We start from the raw sequence: 16,972 nt of genomic DNA, 5'->3' as shown, positions 1-16,972 counted from the left end.
TGAGCTAGGGGTGCCGCTATGAGACAGGAATCCCTACTGCCATGAGTTTAAGGCTGTCCTGAAGCTAGTCTCAGTTTCTTTAGGGGGCAGTTTGTGGCTCAGTGGACCAAGCCTATGTGCCTGTGATTAGAAAGTGGCCGGTTCGAGCCCAGCCTCGGCACGTCTGCGGGTCCTTAAGCAAGGTCCTTAACCCCCAGCTCCCTGCTATGGGTGGCCGCCCTTCGCGGCCAGCCGGCTCTCACCTACACAGAGCAAGTTGGGGGAGGCGTAAAGAGAATTTCCCCATGGGGATCAATAAAGCATCAATTACGTTAAAGTTATTTCAAGGGACGCGAAAGACAGATACGAAGCTAATGTTTGTAACGTCCCACTGCCCAGAGCACCAAAAGCCTGCTGATCATTCCTCTACGGACGTCCATCACGCCATCTGTGAAAGTGCGGTATCTACTGTACCTCCTTTCATCTCCTAACATAATTTAATAATGCTTTACAGGTGTTAGCCGTACTGGATGTCTGATGTATAAAGATCCGTATCACTATAAGTCAGACCATCTTTACAGTAACAAACTTCTCCCTGTTCTGTGACTCCCCAGTCTTTCCAATAATCTCCTCTAGGAAATGTTTATTCATCAGACACTTCAGGTCATGGTACAGCTACGGCAGCGTTTGCCTCGGCCGGTAAAAACAGTGACCTCCAGTTCCTAAAGACTCCTGGGCTGGTTCCAAATTTCTGGAACCCTTTAATCGAATGCAATTTCTGAAAAAAAATTGAATCCCCTACCTCTCTCACTAAGCAAGCAGAGTACGACGCCTCCTCCATCTGAGTTTACGTTTAATCAGACTTCAGAGAATCTTTTATATCAGAGGAGATGGATATCAGGAGGGCTTCTGATCATGCTCGTTAACCAATTAGATTCTAAAACTGTCAGAGTTAATTAAAGGCGGGAAAAAGATGGACAAGGCAAACTCACATTTCAAGCTGAACAAACAAAAAAAAACCTCAACAGACAGGAAGGGCTGTGTGTGACTCAGAGCACGCTATGTCTTCCACGTTTTTCAATTACATCGCCAAAACATCGCCGGAGGCCATAAATCGTAATAAAAACAACGTGGATCTCAACACAGATATGTTATTTTAAATAAACAGTATTTGTACTCCAGCTTGGACAAGGCAAATTTAGAATGTGGCTGGAAATGGGTGGGGGGTGGGGGGGGGGATGTCATTCATTTCCAGCAGCGGAGCGGGTTCAAATGAAACCACAAGGCACACCAACAGAACCGTGCATGGGGTCCAATCCCAGCTCCACGATGATGAGTCGTCCCTTCTACTTTCTAGGTTAGACACAAAATAGTAGACAGACCCTGAATTCTCCCTTGGCTTCACATGGTTACATATGAAATATTAATTACAGAAAAGCAGTGAAGATATTTTAAAGGCGGGAAGGAGTCGTCGCTTTTTGAGTTTTGCTTCCGTTTCTGCTCCCCACACTCTGTTCGCCGCCGAGGCGTGACACACTGACAGCTCGCTGAGACGCGATGAGTGGGGGGGGGGGTTTCGGGTAATTTCTTCCTAACCTGGAATGTCTGAGCAAACGGACCACATAGGGCAGAGACAAAGTTGAAAATGCGTGGAGAGGAAGAATGGATGCGGCCATTTGCTGAAGCGAGTATAAAGACAGGCATGCTGGGAACGAACTGGGGCAACTCACCATGGAGTTGTAATGGAAAAACATCCCGCACCAAAGAGGTAGGGTCTTCATGAAGGGAGAAAGACACACAGAAATAGATGGAAAAACCATTATTATAAAGTTATATATAACATTTGTACATGTCTGCTTAAATGTGCAACACACACAAAAGCTTGTTCTAGTTAAGACTGAAGTTTATAACCATGCAAATTCAATTCAAACTCTTGACAGGTTTCTGGCAACAGAGTTCAATTCCGGACAAGAGCAATTTCAATGGTTATAATTTACAACAACATATTAAAGCGTAAGGAGCGATTCCTTTTAAACTTGACCACTGGTCGCGAGAGCAGTGCAACCGCACCCTGTCATGATCCAGGGGACCAAGAGCACTCCTGGGCAGAAAAAGGGGGGGCACTGTATCGCAACGCTAATACTCCCCACTGGCCCCATATGTCGAAAGATAATATACATTAAAAAATTCACATACACTACAAAACAATGCAAGACTGAATTCTGCTCATCCCAGAGAAAACTAATCCTAGTCACTTCAACTTAATGATAAAAAAAAATCATTAAAAATTTAACTCATATATACATCATCATTTTAATTACCAAACCACTTATGCCAATTCACTGAAATGCTAAATGTCATATTGTAGAAACAAAATGGTTTATGGGGGGTCGGACCGCATCCTTGGGTCAGAGGTGTATGGGTCAGAACATCCTGGAGAAGTCCTCAGAGAGTGTGTGAAGTCCACTCAGTGAATTCACCACAGCTTGGACAAACTAACTATGTGGTAGCCTGAAAAAGCAGCATATATAAACCCAAGAAGGCCTGAAGGGGGCGCTGTGGGGTCTCTCGCCCTCTAGGCTCAGGTCTGACATGCAGGTGAAAACCGCCATTACAGATGTCACTGGCACAGCCCCCTGACCTCTCCTTAAGGGGGTTAGGAGGATAGGCGATTAGCTGAATGCGGCCGTCAAGTCGCCCGCTGCATAAACATTTAGGCTCGAGTTAAAACGGGATAGGGGTCGTGCTGGAAACACTGAAAACAACATGAAAGAGGCTTTATAAATCCTGAACCGGCTGACATGTTTACACAAACACAGCCTGTGCTGATGTCGCAGACAGGCTGCACTTAAAGCGGGACGATCGGGCTCTTGCGTAAGCATCAGGGCACCTAGACCGTTTCCCGATGAGAGCTGAATGCTGCCCCCCCCCCATCCACCCCTCACCACGTCACGGCTCTAACCTGGCAACGTCATGCGCTGGGACCTGCGGTAAATAGAACAGGACGCACTGAATCTCCCAGGCGATGCCTCACACGAGGGCCAGTTGTGTCGTCTGATGTCAGGCTGACCTGCATGCGGTCAAAGGACGACAGATCTCCCTGCCTGTTTCACTCGGTAATGGGGTCATGTGACCCCCACAGCCAGCTGCATGTATTAATAACACGGCATGCCCACTTCAGACTGTCTCCATGACTTTCAACGCACACGTACATCCCTCACGACACTGGCTCTCCGCAGACTCAACGCCCCAATCCCGGGAAGAACGGGGCCCACGGAGGGGCCATGACACCCTGGGGTTTATGGGATTTGGATGCAGGCACCTCAGTGCTGGCCACATACACAGTTTAGGGCAGGTGGTGGTGCCGTATACCAGAAAATCCAGTAACCAGAAGGGTGCTGGTTCAATACTCAGCTCATTGTACACCAGCCATATAAATAGACACTATGCAGTTGTTCATAATCTAATTAAGAGTAATAAGTGAGGTTACACTGTGGCACAGCCACTCTGGCAGGGTTGCAAGTTCGATTTTAGCCATGTTCGTGTGTGTGTGTGTGTGTGTGTGTGTGTGTGTGCGGTTGTGCTGGCTTCCGGCAGATACTGCAGTGGCCTCCTGCCCTGTACATCCTCACAGTGTGAGGGACCCCAGGACCTACCGTGCAGGGCTCAGGTGCAAAGAGCAAGGCTGGCTGCTGTCCTTCCTTCATGCAACACTGGAGACCAGATGCAGCAGCGATGGATGTCCAACCGTTACCAAAATCTATGATTCCCCTCCCCCAAGCCCAGATGTTTGGCGCCAAGGGGTGTGTGAGAGCCCTTATGGTCCGGCATGCGAGGACGTCCAGGCATAGCGGCGGGCGCTGATGATATCAGTGGAGGCAGGGAGATAGACGTACAGCACATACGGAGGAGCACACACAGCTGGGGCTGACTGCAGATGTTCCGGGTCCCGACCCAAAACGAGATGGGGGGCAGACATTTGTCTGGTTCTGCTCAGTGCCGGGGGGTGGGAGTTGGATGGGAGAGCCAGGAAGCAAGGATGTTGAGCACTGCATGGAAAACATCCGCATGGGGCAGTTCCCTCAAAACACAGATATCACCAGGGGATAGACCCAACACCCCCCCCCCCCCCCCCGTCCCGTGACTAAATTTCCATTGCAGCACGAGGGAGGGGGGCATCTTCACGCCGCCATGTAACGCTACACCTCACAGGGTCCAGCTCAGATGTTTGGAGTTGCAATATCCTGTTCCTCCGTGCTTTGCGTGGGGAGCAGCCATCGCAGAGACACACACAGACGTATGGAAATGTCTCGATTGGTAGAAGTCTGCAGGCCGGGCTCAAGCGGGAGTCTGGAGAGCGCAGGGGCCGGCGGGCAGGCGGGCAGGGACACACACACACACACACACACACACACACACACTCACACCCCACGTCGGGCTACCTTCATCACGTGCTCGGTTATCGAATATCATGGGGATTCGCTGTTTCATTAGTACATTTACAATTCAAACGAAAACAGGGAGAACATTTAAATGAAATCGGGAGCATTACTATAATGTCGTCTGTATGTAAATGCGCACGGGCCAGCGGGGGGGGGGGGGGCACCAGGACGGGAGCCGCGGTGCTAAGCGGGAGGGGACGGGTTCGAGGGCGACGGGGGCGTCAGCTTTGGGCGACTCACCCTGTGCGCTTGGTGATGGTTCCCAGGGTCATGGGCTGCTTGATCTGGGCCAAGGGCAGCACCACCGTCAGGCTGGGCAAGGAGGACAGGCGAGGATTCCCCGTGTTGTTGTTTGCGAAGTTATTGTAGGTCTCCTGATTGTTTAGTTTAACTGGGGAGTGAGTAGCGACAGAGAAAACAAAGTTATAATAGCCCCCCAATGTGCTTTCATTACAATCAAGGTGCATGGGGACCTAAAAATACCACAATAAAACAGCCTATTAGCAAAGCAAGGCAACCCCCCCCCCCCCATCAAAAAAAAATGAGCCCTTCCAGGAGAAACGCTCTGAAGTAAAATTAGCTAAAGACTATACATTTTGATTTAATGACTGCTGGGAAAGTTGCTGCGCTGCACTGTTAAACTCATCAAAATGCAATTTATTGTTTTTGGGGATAAAAAAAAAAAAACTAAACTCAAAGCATCAACAATAACAATAACAGATCCCAGCAACTGAGAGGGGAGGGTGTTGAAGATGATGCCTGAGGCTGCTGACCCTGCATTTTGACATATTTATGGTGAGCATCCCTTCACTTGGCCTAACGTAAGCGTTCCACGTGCAGCTGAGTCCGAGTGGCAGGAAGGTCACAATTAAAAATTCGGTTCTACAGCGATGAAGCGTCTCTCTGCGGTACGCCATCCATCCCGACGGCACCGTTGCCGTTAGCTTGCCTCCATGTCCATTATCTGTGCTATATGTACAAGAAAATACAGATGACAGTGGATAAAAATCGCTTTTAAAGGGGACTGGCTGGAATGGGAGCCATGAAACAGGCTGGCAAATAAGTGTATAAGACGGCGGGGGGGGTGCACGTAAAAGTGAGAATGTCAAGGTCACCCAAAACAAGGTCATGCCAGGTAGGGCCGACAGCATGCTACTGAAAAGGGACAATTTTTCGTGATATTTATCGTTAAGCGATGCCAAACGTGGCGGCTGGGCTGACGGACGGGTCTTGTTTCCTTCTGGGGAAACCCTCCAAGCTACTGCTCTGCCTGGTTTAATGGGCACAAATAAAGCCAAACTGCAGGCTGTAAAATGCATTTGCAGAGGCAGGACCTAATGGCATCATGGGACGCGCTTCACACGGACACTCCATCTTCATTAAGGTCCCTGTGTGCCTTCACAGCGCCGAGGATGGGGAATCCTCGCCTAATTGTCTTTGATTTTCCTCACGAAAAAAGCTCCGCGTTGAAGCTGACCTGAAGGGCACAGCGTGCCGGATTGAGACTGGGTCCCAGTTGACTGTCTGCGCTGATCGGCACAACAACCTCGTGCTGGACCGCTGGGGGCCACCGGAGAATCCCCAGTCCCTCTGCGATCAGAAAATATGGAGCCTGTTTGAAGGCCGGAGCCTTGATTGAGGCTAACTACCTCAAGATGCAGTGCGACAACACACATTAGTGCCTCGGTATGTTAATCAACTCTCCCCCCTACCCACTCTTAACTGCTTTTATTTCCCAAACGACTAAACAGCAGTTTACACAAAAAAAGACTGAGTGGGGGGAAAGGAATGTAATTATATCATCATAAAGGTTTCCTATGAAGCCTAATCGCTTGAAAGAGTATTTCAGAAAGAGTTTCTTTGAGAACAATAACAAAGGGGCGAGGGGAGATCGTGTTTAAAGAAGATGTAAACACAGACAAGCTCGTCGCACACATGGAACTGATCAGGGATCAGTTCACAAGCGTGGCAGAGGGCTGGCCGTCAAGTTCGCAGCCCCCCCCCCCCCCAACACACACCCCCATCGGGCACAACTGCTGTGTGACTCCAAACGGCAGTGCGAATGCGCGGCTAATCCCGTGACCTGACTCGAGGGCAGTACCGGGCCGTGACCGGACAACGGACAATACCCAATACGAAGTTGGGCGGGGGGGCCCTCTATGAACCATCGATGCTTTTTAAATCAGTGCAGGGCCGGCCTCGTCCGGGGGGGGCTGTATTTCATGGCAGACACCTGTGCTTCCTGCCTCACGGGGGGGGGGGGGTTGGGGGGCATGACAGCCCTTTATAACCCATGGAATATTCCGGGAGGCGCGTGGGCTCCCCAGGGGCCAGGAGACAATGCTCCACTGCAGGCACTTCCCAATTACTTTCACAGTGAATTAAGACACATATGAGAACAGAGTTTCAAACTCATTAAAATAGGAATAATTCTGATGGACGAATCCTTTTCCAATATCGGAAGCATTTCCTGGACTTTTAGAAGAATTTTCTCGCCAAAATAACATGGAAAAACTTACAGGAATATCCTTCCACCTCCTAGTTTGTGATTTGCTACTTATAATATTCGAATGTGCAAATAAACAACATAACAAAATAAGAAACTTTTCCGAGTTTTCCTTTTTTTTCTCCTAAACAGACGCATTCAATTAAAACCAATTTGAACACAGTCGCCCTCTTGCCACTCCCCCCCCCCCCTTTTAATGCCTGTTAACCTTTAAGACACAGATTCAATTATCTCAACCAACATTTTCTTTCTCTTTTGTTACATTAAAAAAGGTTAAAATGCATTGGCTACACACTGAAAAGAACCCCCCCCCCAAAGGAAAAGAAACAACAAACAGGGGGGGGGAATCACAATGAAAGAGAGCTGCTCTGATTGTAAGGGAATCAAAGCACTCGGAGCAGACGTGCACCAGCGCTTCGGCAAGGGGGGGGGGGGGCGGGGGGTTTAGATCATTACCCAGTTTCTCTGTGTTTCCGTAATACTGTGAAATGCCTGCTTTGTGATTAATCAAAGAGAGGCCATTTAGGTCTTACGTCCTTGTATAGCTGGAGGGGTTTCGGAGAAGGCGTAGCACAAACACCGCAGCCCCTAAATCCGCGCCGAGCCTTGAGGGGCCCTTGGCGTCCCGGGGCCGCTACGCCCCCGGAGCAGCCACCTTTTGTGCGGACGGCGGACGGGACAGAAAAGGAATCTGAACAGGAAGCAGACTGAAAATCCATAATGGTGCTTCAGAGGGCTTAGAAGTAGGAGAGGAAGGAGAAAAATCTTAATGAATTTAGCATCTTTCCAAAAGGACACTCCACTCGCCCGGGACACCGGCTTAACCCCCTCACACCCGGAACGCCGAGCACTGGCGCTGGGGCGAGACCTGCCTCTCGAGCCACCGGACAGACCGGCGCAGCCGTCTGGAAGCGTGGTGCTAATCACAGGTGCTCCATTCCGGCACATCTGACACGGGGGACACCATGAATCAAAGACGCTGGAGAGGGACTTCGTTTGATTAATGACTGATGCGTGACACCCCGCGAAAGAAGATCCACGGATGCAAATGCGCAGCCATCCCAGGCCCCCTCCAGAAGGAGCGGGAGATCACGCCGTCACCTGAGCCTGCAGTTCAAGCTCACGCTGCCTCATTTGCATCTCCTTCTACTGGGTCACTCCAGGCGGTCCTGTCAGTAATACCTTGTCCCCCCGTCCTGTCCAATTTGCATCCAATAAAGAGATACGTCGTGCAAACCGAATTATTCAACCTGTATGGAAGCTTCCTGGGTTGAGGGTTGGGCATCGCTTCTCGTCGACGCTGCATCTGCCATTAACTAATAACAGATAACTAGCCCAGAGTAACAAGCTGAAGCGGCAGCCACAGCCTAACGAGGGCGGCCTAACGAGGGCGGCCTAACGAGGGCGGCCTAACGAGGGCATCCTCCCAAACATAGGTCCCATGAGAGAGAAAGCAGAAGGGCAGGTCTTGGGCCTCCATTTTTGGTTTCTCATTCCCAGATAGGGAATACTTTCGGTCATCCATAGCTTTTTTGCTCATCCAAGTTTCCCAGACACACTGTAACGAGGGGGGGGGGGGGGGGGGGGCGAGGCAGGAATTAAGGTGGAGCGCGGTGCATGGTGTGGGACTGGGGGGCTCTGGCCGCTTTGCTGAAGCACCATCACGTCAAGCCACCCCACTGCAAATTCCCAGAAGGACCATTATTAAGGGACTCACTTCCAGAGAAGGGGTGGGGGGGGGTCAAGCTAAAAGGGGGTGTCCAATATGTGCCGGACAGAACCAATCCCGGCGGACGAAGTGAAAACAAATTAAAAGCACCATTATAAAACACAGATGCTGCAAAGAAAATAAACTTCATATGATTTACGGGGTTTTGAAGCGGCGGCCAGTTGGTGGAAAAGACATCAGAGGCGAGTCGCAGGTAAGAGGGCAGCCGGTGCGGGGTCCTCGCGGACAGGCGTCCTTCCGCTCGCCTGCTGTTTTCGGGCGTGCGGTGGGGTCCAAAGTAGCCCCCGTGAGAATGGCAGGGTGCCAGGCCCCTCTGAAGTTGGGAGTAAATGGGAACGGTTTTAAAGAAACGGCCTTCAAGGAGCCTGGGGGGGGGGTCCTGCAATGCCTTTCAACAGATGCACCAGTTATTAACCAAAGTCCATGATCCGGATTTTGGCATGGGGGAGTTGTGTCATCCATAAGAAATGCCCTCATGCCCTCTTGGTTTCTTTGCTGTCCCCCCCCCCCCCCCCCCCATTACAACGCTGCAACGAAACAGGAATAACGAAGAACATGAGCCTATTCAAATATTCCAAGTGTCGGAGGCAAACGGAACGACAGCGTGTCGGTGAGAGTGGCTCTGACATGGCACAGGGATGGAAATCAGGCCGCTGTTACAGGCTGCGAGCCACCTTTCCGGAGGGGCATCGAGGGGGGGGGGCGGGGGGGGGGGGCTGAAAGCACGCTTCCATTTCGGCGACCAGAACCGCTAGTCACAGGGCAACGGCGACGAGGAGCACTAACCAGAGCATGCTGGCTTGCAGAGTGGCAGCCATATTCTTCTGTTAATTTATGAAAACTTCTGAATGCGTGAAAGATGCCCTCCCCCACTCCCGCGCCTCTGGGTGTCTCTCCCAGAAATCAGATGTGGAAAGACAAAGTACAGGCTGCAGGATAGTGACATCAGGTGGAGATTTGGGCCCGGGCACCCCTCGCATGGGGCGGGGGGGGCGTGCCTTGACCTGGCATTAACGCACCTCATGAATGGCGAGACGCTGATGGTCTCAGAGACATATTCAGTGTCATCAGAGGTGCAGGAGACCTCAAGCAGCCTAAATCAGTACAAACAAGCTTAATTAAACTAGACCCTAAATAATAAAATAAAGGTCACACTCATTCAAATATACACATATTGAGTGTATTCAGCTAGAATCTGATGCTTTGATTAACAAATCTGGAGAGAATGAGGCTATTTCGAGGCAGTGGGGGGCGGGGGGGGGGGCGTAGCCTGGTGAGAATCGGCGAGGTTGCATGACCAGCGACGTGTTAGAAATGACAGGCACATCAAGGCTGCTTTAATTAATGTTGCCACCATAAAACCGCATGTTCTGGAATGTTCCAATTAATCAAGCGCCTTGCGACGCAACTGATCTGTTCCAGATCTGAACGCTCCAACCTCCAGTCTACATGAAGCTCATTAGAGTGATTAAAATACCCCCCAAACACGCCTGACCTCTGAGAGACAGGTGAATGCACTCTGCATGACTCTCTGATGGGAAACAGTTAAGTTTTGCTTTAAGAAACCAAATTGATTTTTTTTTATTTTTTACATGCATTTTTACTATCAATTCCTGTGGATTTCACAAATATACATGTCTCAGCTGAAAAAAACAAATAATTAAATACAATCATTCAACAACAGAAATAAAATAAAAAAGTGCAGTTTCAAGCACAGAAGTGGAAAGAAACAAGCTAGCATCATTTCTTAATTTTTATAACACAAAGCATATAAATTACATTTTAAAATCCAGCACATGGAATATTGAAAAATATATTTTATTGATTTTTAAATTACATATAAAACAGAAAAGAACCTCTTTCTAATTTAGTGTCAAAAGCATTTGTTAAAAAGAAGGTTAATATATAATATTTAGAAAATTAATATGATAATAAAAATGATATAAAATGAATGGCCTAAAATATGTGAATGATCAAGGTGAGAGAGAGATGGCAGATTCCAGCCTTCAGCGCACTGCGTTATAAAGACGAATGTCTGAGAGCATGGGGCGGTCCATGCCCCCCCCCCCCACCCTGACAGCAAACCCCCAGGGTCATGAGAATCACCGTTTTTGGTGGTGGTGGGGGGGGACGCTTCATCGGGGCCTGTGCTGATTGATAAGAGGACGACGGCAGGGTTTCACACGACCCCTTGAAGCCGGAGTTTGGGCATTAACGTGGGGAGCCCCAATTCTGGGGCCCCATTCTGGATCATATGCGTAAGGCCCAGTATGACAAACCCACACCATACATACGGACCTTCCCTAATCTCTGTGTTTTAATTTGGAAACGTGGAGTTGCTTTCCTGAAAGTCAGCATGACGACAGAACGCCCGCGGCCCCTGATGGACCGACACAGAGATCGCAAGAAACCACCAGCTAACCACTGGCGGAGCGCTGCTTGCACTGCGATCCGGACTCCCGTCCAGAGCAGACCAAAGAATGCACAGAACGCTAATGTTATTTTTTCCCCCGGGATAAACAAGTTGTCCGATCGCCGTGCGGCTTTTGGAAATTCCCTTTATTGAGTCAGGCTGGGAGGAGATGGTAGCATGCAGCGTTTCGGAGCGCGACTGAAAGCGTGCTCTGCTCGGCACTGGCAAGCACAAGAAAATGAAAAATTCAAAAACAAAAAATAAGTGAAAAGGGAAAACAACACAGAACAAACAATGAAATCACCGAGTGAGATCCAATTTTGCATGTCACAAAATCGAAATTTGTATTACAAAACATAAAACGACATTTAAATTCCTTACATATAGTTATCTGCTTCTGGGCTGGCTGTGAGTTTGTCTTCCAACACACCACCCCCCCATGATAGTTTTACAACTTTTTTTTTTTTGTTGTTTTTTTCCCAAGAAGCAGTTTGAACTAGAGCAGGGGCGCCACAAAACCAAACACACAAGGTATGATGCAACTGCACCGGAGAATGCTGGAATTCTGCTGTACTGGGAGGGCGCGACTTCATCTTTTTACTGGGATACCATGAGCAATTATACAAATAAGAGCAAAAAAACCTATTAGGACTCATTGCAGTACCAGTCAAAACATAGTACGCTTAGCAGAACCTGTACTATTCAATAACCTTTATCTGCTGCCATGTTATTGCACACAAACGTAACGTCGCATCCAGCTTGGCCTCTTCTGACAGTGAGAGGATGTAAAAATCAATACACCCTGCACTTTAGGCTACAGCTGGCTTCCACAGGTACGGAAGACCTTAACTGACAAAAAAAAAAAAAAGATATATTTTTAAAAGCTCCTTCAAAGTAAAAAGTTAAAAAGGAAGGATTTCGAATCTGTTTAAGGAGGCCATTCATAAAACCCAGTACAAATTACAGTGCGGTTTTAGCCCTTGTGCTGGATTAGATTTGTATCAAGAAAAAAAGAGGGAAAAAAACTTAGCAACACAATTCAAGCTTTCCAAGACTTTTCCCTCACTCCCTGTCTCTGGCGTGAAATCAGGGCCCGCTATGGTTACAGTCCTGTGACTTGCCAAGGAAATGTGAGAAAACAGCACCACACAGAGGACGGCTAAGGTACTTCACATTGTCCCTTTGTATTTTCTTTTTTTTTTTTTTTTGGCTTTTGTAGCATGGAACACAATATTCTTAGTCCAGGGGCATAAATCCCACTTCCCTGTGAAAGCATAACTGGGGCAAGAGGCCGGGAGTCTTTCTGAAATAACATTACAGAAAAACACCGTCCCCCTTTTTACGCATTAGTCCAGGACATAATGATCCTCCATCGGGCTGCATTCAGGTATTACAGGGCCAGCGAGGACAAGCAGACATGGACTGAGGGGGAGAAAAATAAATAAAAAGGGGAGAAACATTCATTTCAAGGAAATAAAGCGAAGGGTCCCCCCCCCGCCTGTTCTGACTCACTCAGCACAAGAACTAAACACTCGACATCAGGCACAGGAACCTCGAATCTCACCGCGCAGCTTATCAGCAGGATATCTCGGTGGCATTCCTGCTTTTACGACAGAAAGTTTATCACAAAAAAAATAATATGGATATTTGATTACCAAAAATATATTTTGCCTCCTAAAATCTGTATGCAGCTTTTCGCTCGTATTAGAAATGATGATCAATCAACGTAAGGCGCCAGAACATTTCCAGCGATTCCAGGGTGAACCCAGTGCGGCTAGAACATCACAGGCAACACTGCGGCCCTTCAGGTAGGGAAAAACCACTTGACACAGAAACCAGCCCGGCCCGGCTAAACCTTACTGTACCCAGAGAGCCAAACGCGCATGTTGACTTAGTGGCACAGAGGAAATGTCGGTTTATCAACGGGGAATCGGCGGCTCCCCGGCCAACTCCTGTTTCGATTTACCGGAGGCTGGGGTGTCGTACAGCAACAGCAGGACTGAAGAAACCAGTGAGTGCCATCCAGTGCTACTGTTTATAATATGTAACGACGCGTTACAACATCACGCACAACGCTCACAGTCGCCGATCTGCGGGGGAAAGGCAGCAGTGAGGACACCATGATCCAGACGATCCCATAGTCGGGGCGCCCCTATTAGGCTGGGTGCCACCCACCCTGCTGTCCCAATGACGCAAAAACAACCGTTTCTAAGCTGACCCACATCTGACGGCCAATCAAGTGCTTAAACCGCCAAAACAACAACAAAGGATTGAGCAGGAAGTGGGCAGGTTCACATGAAAGGATGGACGCACTGTGGCGTTAACGCTTAATAGAAAGAATACTGTTATTCCCGGCTGCCGTCCGCACAAGACTCGCCGAAACGTTGCTTGACTTTCCTTGGTCCTTCACGTTTAAGAAAGATCAGGGCTGCATTTCTCCATCCAGCTGGCCAACCACAGGGATGACATGCAGAAAGGACCTATTTTTGCCCCACATATCGAGGAAATGGATTCGACAGTAACACCGGATAATCAGGGTTATATAGGACCCATTCAGCAGCGTGTTGCTGCTTGGAACAGGGGGAGAGGAAAAAAAAAAAAAACACAGATTACATCCAACGGAGAAGAAATGCTAATCTTAGCTTCTATTTTTGCTGCTAGAGGATGTGTACTTTGAGTTCCTTCCCCAAGAAAAAAGGCCGACGTGTTGTTATGCGCTGTTGTGACTATTGCGTCTCGCCTTTTAAAATGCGTCATTTAATTTCTGCTGCCTAATTTCCATCCACGGGCCTTTATTCAAACAGTAGACGGAAAACAAACACCCTGATAACATTTATTGTTTTTTCCTGCTGCTGCGTCGGCTAGATAATTTCCATAATGTACCTGGGACAGAACCGGGTTTGAGCCCCAAAGCTGAACAGAAGAAACATGTCTCTGAAAGTTAACCCCCGCCCCCCATTTAAGCACTGAAACACCAGTAACATCCCATTTGCTGATTTGTGAGATGCATTACAAATGAGAAAGGTTCACGGCAGTTGAATACTTGTAAATATGCATGGATTTATAAATAAAAAAAAACAAACAAACAAGCAAGGGGTGCAGTGGGTGGCATTTAATCTCAGACATCCTCACACGCTCGGAAATATTCACTCCACCGAAACGGGACGGAGCTGACGAAGCCGTCACGTGGACGCAAATTAGAAAGCGACTCTGGGGCAAGGCCCCAAGCGGGCAGGCACTGCCAGAGCGCGCGGGTACAGCGGAAATCACCACGGCGACGCCTGTGGGGAAGCGGCATGAGAAAACACACTTCTCCAAAAAGCATGTGTGGGGGGGGGGGGGGGAGAGATGAGGAAAAACAGATTCCTCCGTGCGGACTTCTTCCCAATAAAAGGAACAATCGTGTGTAACGCTAAAAGCAGGACCTCCGAGGCGCCTCCGAAGGCCTTCCCGCTCTGAATAAGGGCTCTTCGGAGGGGGATCATAACCGGCCCCGGGGAGGCAGCAGGATGGATGATGGGGGTGAGAGGGATCCACCTCAGGGCTCGAAGGGTTAACGAAAACACCGCAATCCGCTTGTTGATAGCACACGGCTGCCTTTTATGTCAATGCAAAAGCCAGGCGCGAGTGTCCCTGGCTTTCAGCCCTGGTTTTGATATATGCTAAACTGAAGTCACTGGGGGGGGGGGGGGCACGTATGGAATAAAGATACGGCGTGTTTTTTCCATAACGGATTATATCAATCGTCTGCGTGAGCCGTTCCCTCTTCAATCCGGTTTGGGAATTGTTTTTCACGTCGGGCACCGGTCTGGCCATCCGCGCAGAGGTCCCGGCGTAAGGCGACGCCGGGGGGACTAATTGCTGACAGGTGGGGGCCCCAGCGGCCGCCTTTGAAAGCGGAGTCTGATTTACGACACGCTTCCCGAGACAGACCTTCGCGGCTCTGCTACCAGAGACTGCGGCGTGAGACGCTCGCTGCATTCAGGCGCGCTGATGTCATGGCGGCTCGGCTCACACGCAGCCCGATGCGGGTAATTAATATTCAGCCCAGGAAGCCACGCAAACCAAGTTAAGGCTGGGGAGGGGACAGCACTCCAGGGGCAGAAGTGGGGGGAGAATTGTTGCTGATGAAGGCAAGGCAGCAGCAGCAGGGCTGGGGGTGACTGATGAGGCTGGGTCCCTGACAGAGGGTTAGGTCTGTGGCACTCACTGCAAGGCTCCACAAACACCCCCGCCCCAATCCCTGACATGGCGTGGCCCCCTCCTCACTAATGCACACCAGCGACGTGGATTTAATTTGGCAAGGGGGGGGGGGGGGCTGCTGATTAACCGAGCCACATGCTTAGAAGCCTTTGAGGGGGCTGTGTAAATAACACTATTAGCACACAGCACTTAACAAGAATGGGGGGGCATGTATGCATTTTTAAAAACATAAAGTGCAGATTTGGGCACAGAAGGTGAGCCCTTGTTTGCACCCAGGGATGTTTAGACAAACACAGCAGGCCTTTGACAGCAGGGTCACGGTCTGCCCAAGGTCCGCCCAAGTGGCCTCTGTTAACCCGTAACGGCACAGCTGGGTGCCTGTCGGACTGAACTCAGGACTGAGCCCGGGGACAATTCCCCCTAGTAGTCATTTCCTCGGAAAACGTCACGTTGTTCCTTCTGGATCGCTGCCGTTACAACTGAACGCAGAAATGCTTACCGTAGCGTTTCGCAACGTAGACCTTTGCTCAACGATACAGCAGCAGTTTCAGAATCGGGATTAAAACCCAAACCTTCATGGTTGCCAGACAGCAACACAGGAATTCAGCTCAGAGACGAGTCTGGGGGGAGCTGAGTTTGCGGGAGGCCACGGAGAGCAGGCGGATCGCCTGGCCCTGCTCCCCCCCACCCCCCCACCCCCACAGGACAATGAGACTCACCGTGCAGTGGCGACCCTGAGGGGCTGCTGGAGAGGCCGGGCACAGGGCTGCAGCGGCCGCTCTGCTTGCTGCTGAGCTCCTGCTCGATCTCCTCCAGCCCGGCGCTCTTCTGGAAGCGGCTCATGCGGTTGACGACGCGCGGCGACATGTGGGTGCGTGCGCACGGCGGCCCGCCGTAGGGGTTGATGGGGAAGACGTGCGTGGTGCCTCGCAGCGTGCTGATGGCCACCCAGCGGCAGTCGTGGCTGAAGCTGATGTCCTGCACCTGCGGCCGGACAGACGGACGGAAAGACAAGAGTGTGACTCGGAACCCGGTCAAGGTCACCCCAGCTTTACCATTAAGGCGACGAGCCGATGCCGGTCAGCCCGGGTTTGAGCAGACAACAGAAATGCGGGGTCGCGGGGTCACGTACCCCCACCCCCGGCCTAGGTAAAAGAGGCCATGTAGACGGCCCGGCGAGGGGTGCGGACAGTGTTGGTGGGCCGCTGCCTCTGGGAAAGCCATGGCGGCCAGCGACCGAGCCAGATAGCATCTCCACAAACATTCCAGCCATGCTGCAGAGACAAAAGCCTGAGAGGGGCCTTCATTATCATGTCTGCTCCCCTGACAGAGGCCAGAGGAATGGGAGATTGGAGTGGAGGTCTTCGGGGGGGAGGGGGGGGGGAGGCTGTGTCAGCCGTGATACAGGTCACTTCAGTTGTCATGGTATTATACCCCCCCCCCCAACCGAGGAGCCCAAATATGAACCTGTGGCTGTTTCATGTCGGTCCATCTTTGTGATTCGCAGCTTAATTGCCTGGGCAATGACAGTTAATGACAAATCCCCCCCCCCACCCCCCCGCATACCACTGGGGTTTCCTTACTCGGCTGGAGGACGGTGCTGATTAAAGTACAGCTCGGCGGCAGCAGTGGGGGGGGGGGCACCAGAAATAGGGGGGGGGTGAGGTACTTTGTGAAATTTAGGACCATCTGATGCCCAT

General features: G+C 50.3%; 1 protein-coding gene across 1 annotated transcript in view; it reads right to left on the bottom strand.

The window, feature by feature from the left end:
• Positions 1-16,972, bottom strand: part of bcas3 (BCAS3 microtubule associated cell migration factor) — a 166,903-nt gene that overhangs the window by 105,637 nt on the left and 44,294 nt on the right. The window contains 3 exon segments of the mRNA XM_072701345.1: positions 1,710-1,754; positions 4,662-4,812; positions 15,992-16,256. Coding sequence (XP_072557446.1) covers positions 1,710-1,754; positions 4,662-4,812; positions 15,992-16,256 — 461 coding nt within the window.

This window comes from Paramormyrops kingsleyae, chromosome 17 (assembly GCF_048594095.1).
Source record: "Paramormyrops kingsleyae isolate MSU_618 chromosome 17, PKINGS_0.4, whole genome shotgun sequence".
NCBI lineage: Eukaryota > Metazoa > Chordata > Actinopteri > Osteoglossiformes > Mormyridae > Paramormyrops > Paramormyrops kingsleyae.
Note: the sequence above shows the minus strand (reverse complement) of the source record. Positions and strands in the feature narration are given on the sequence as shown.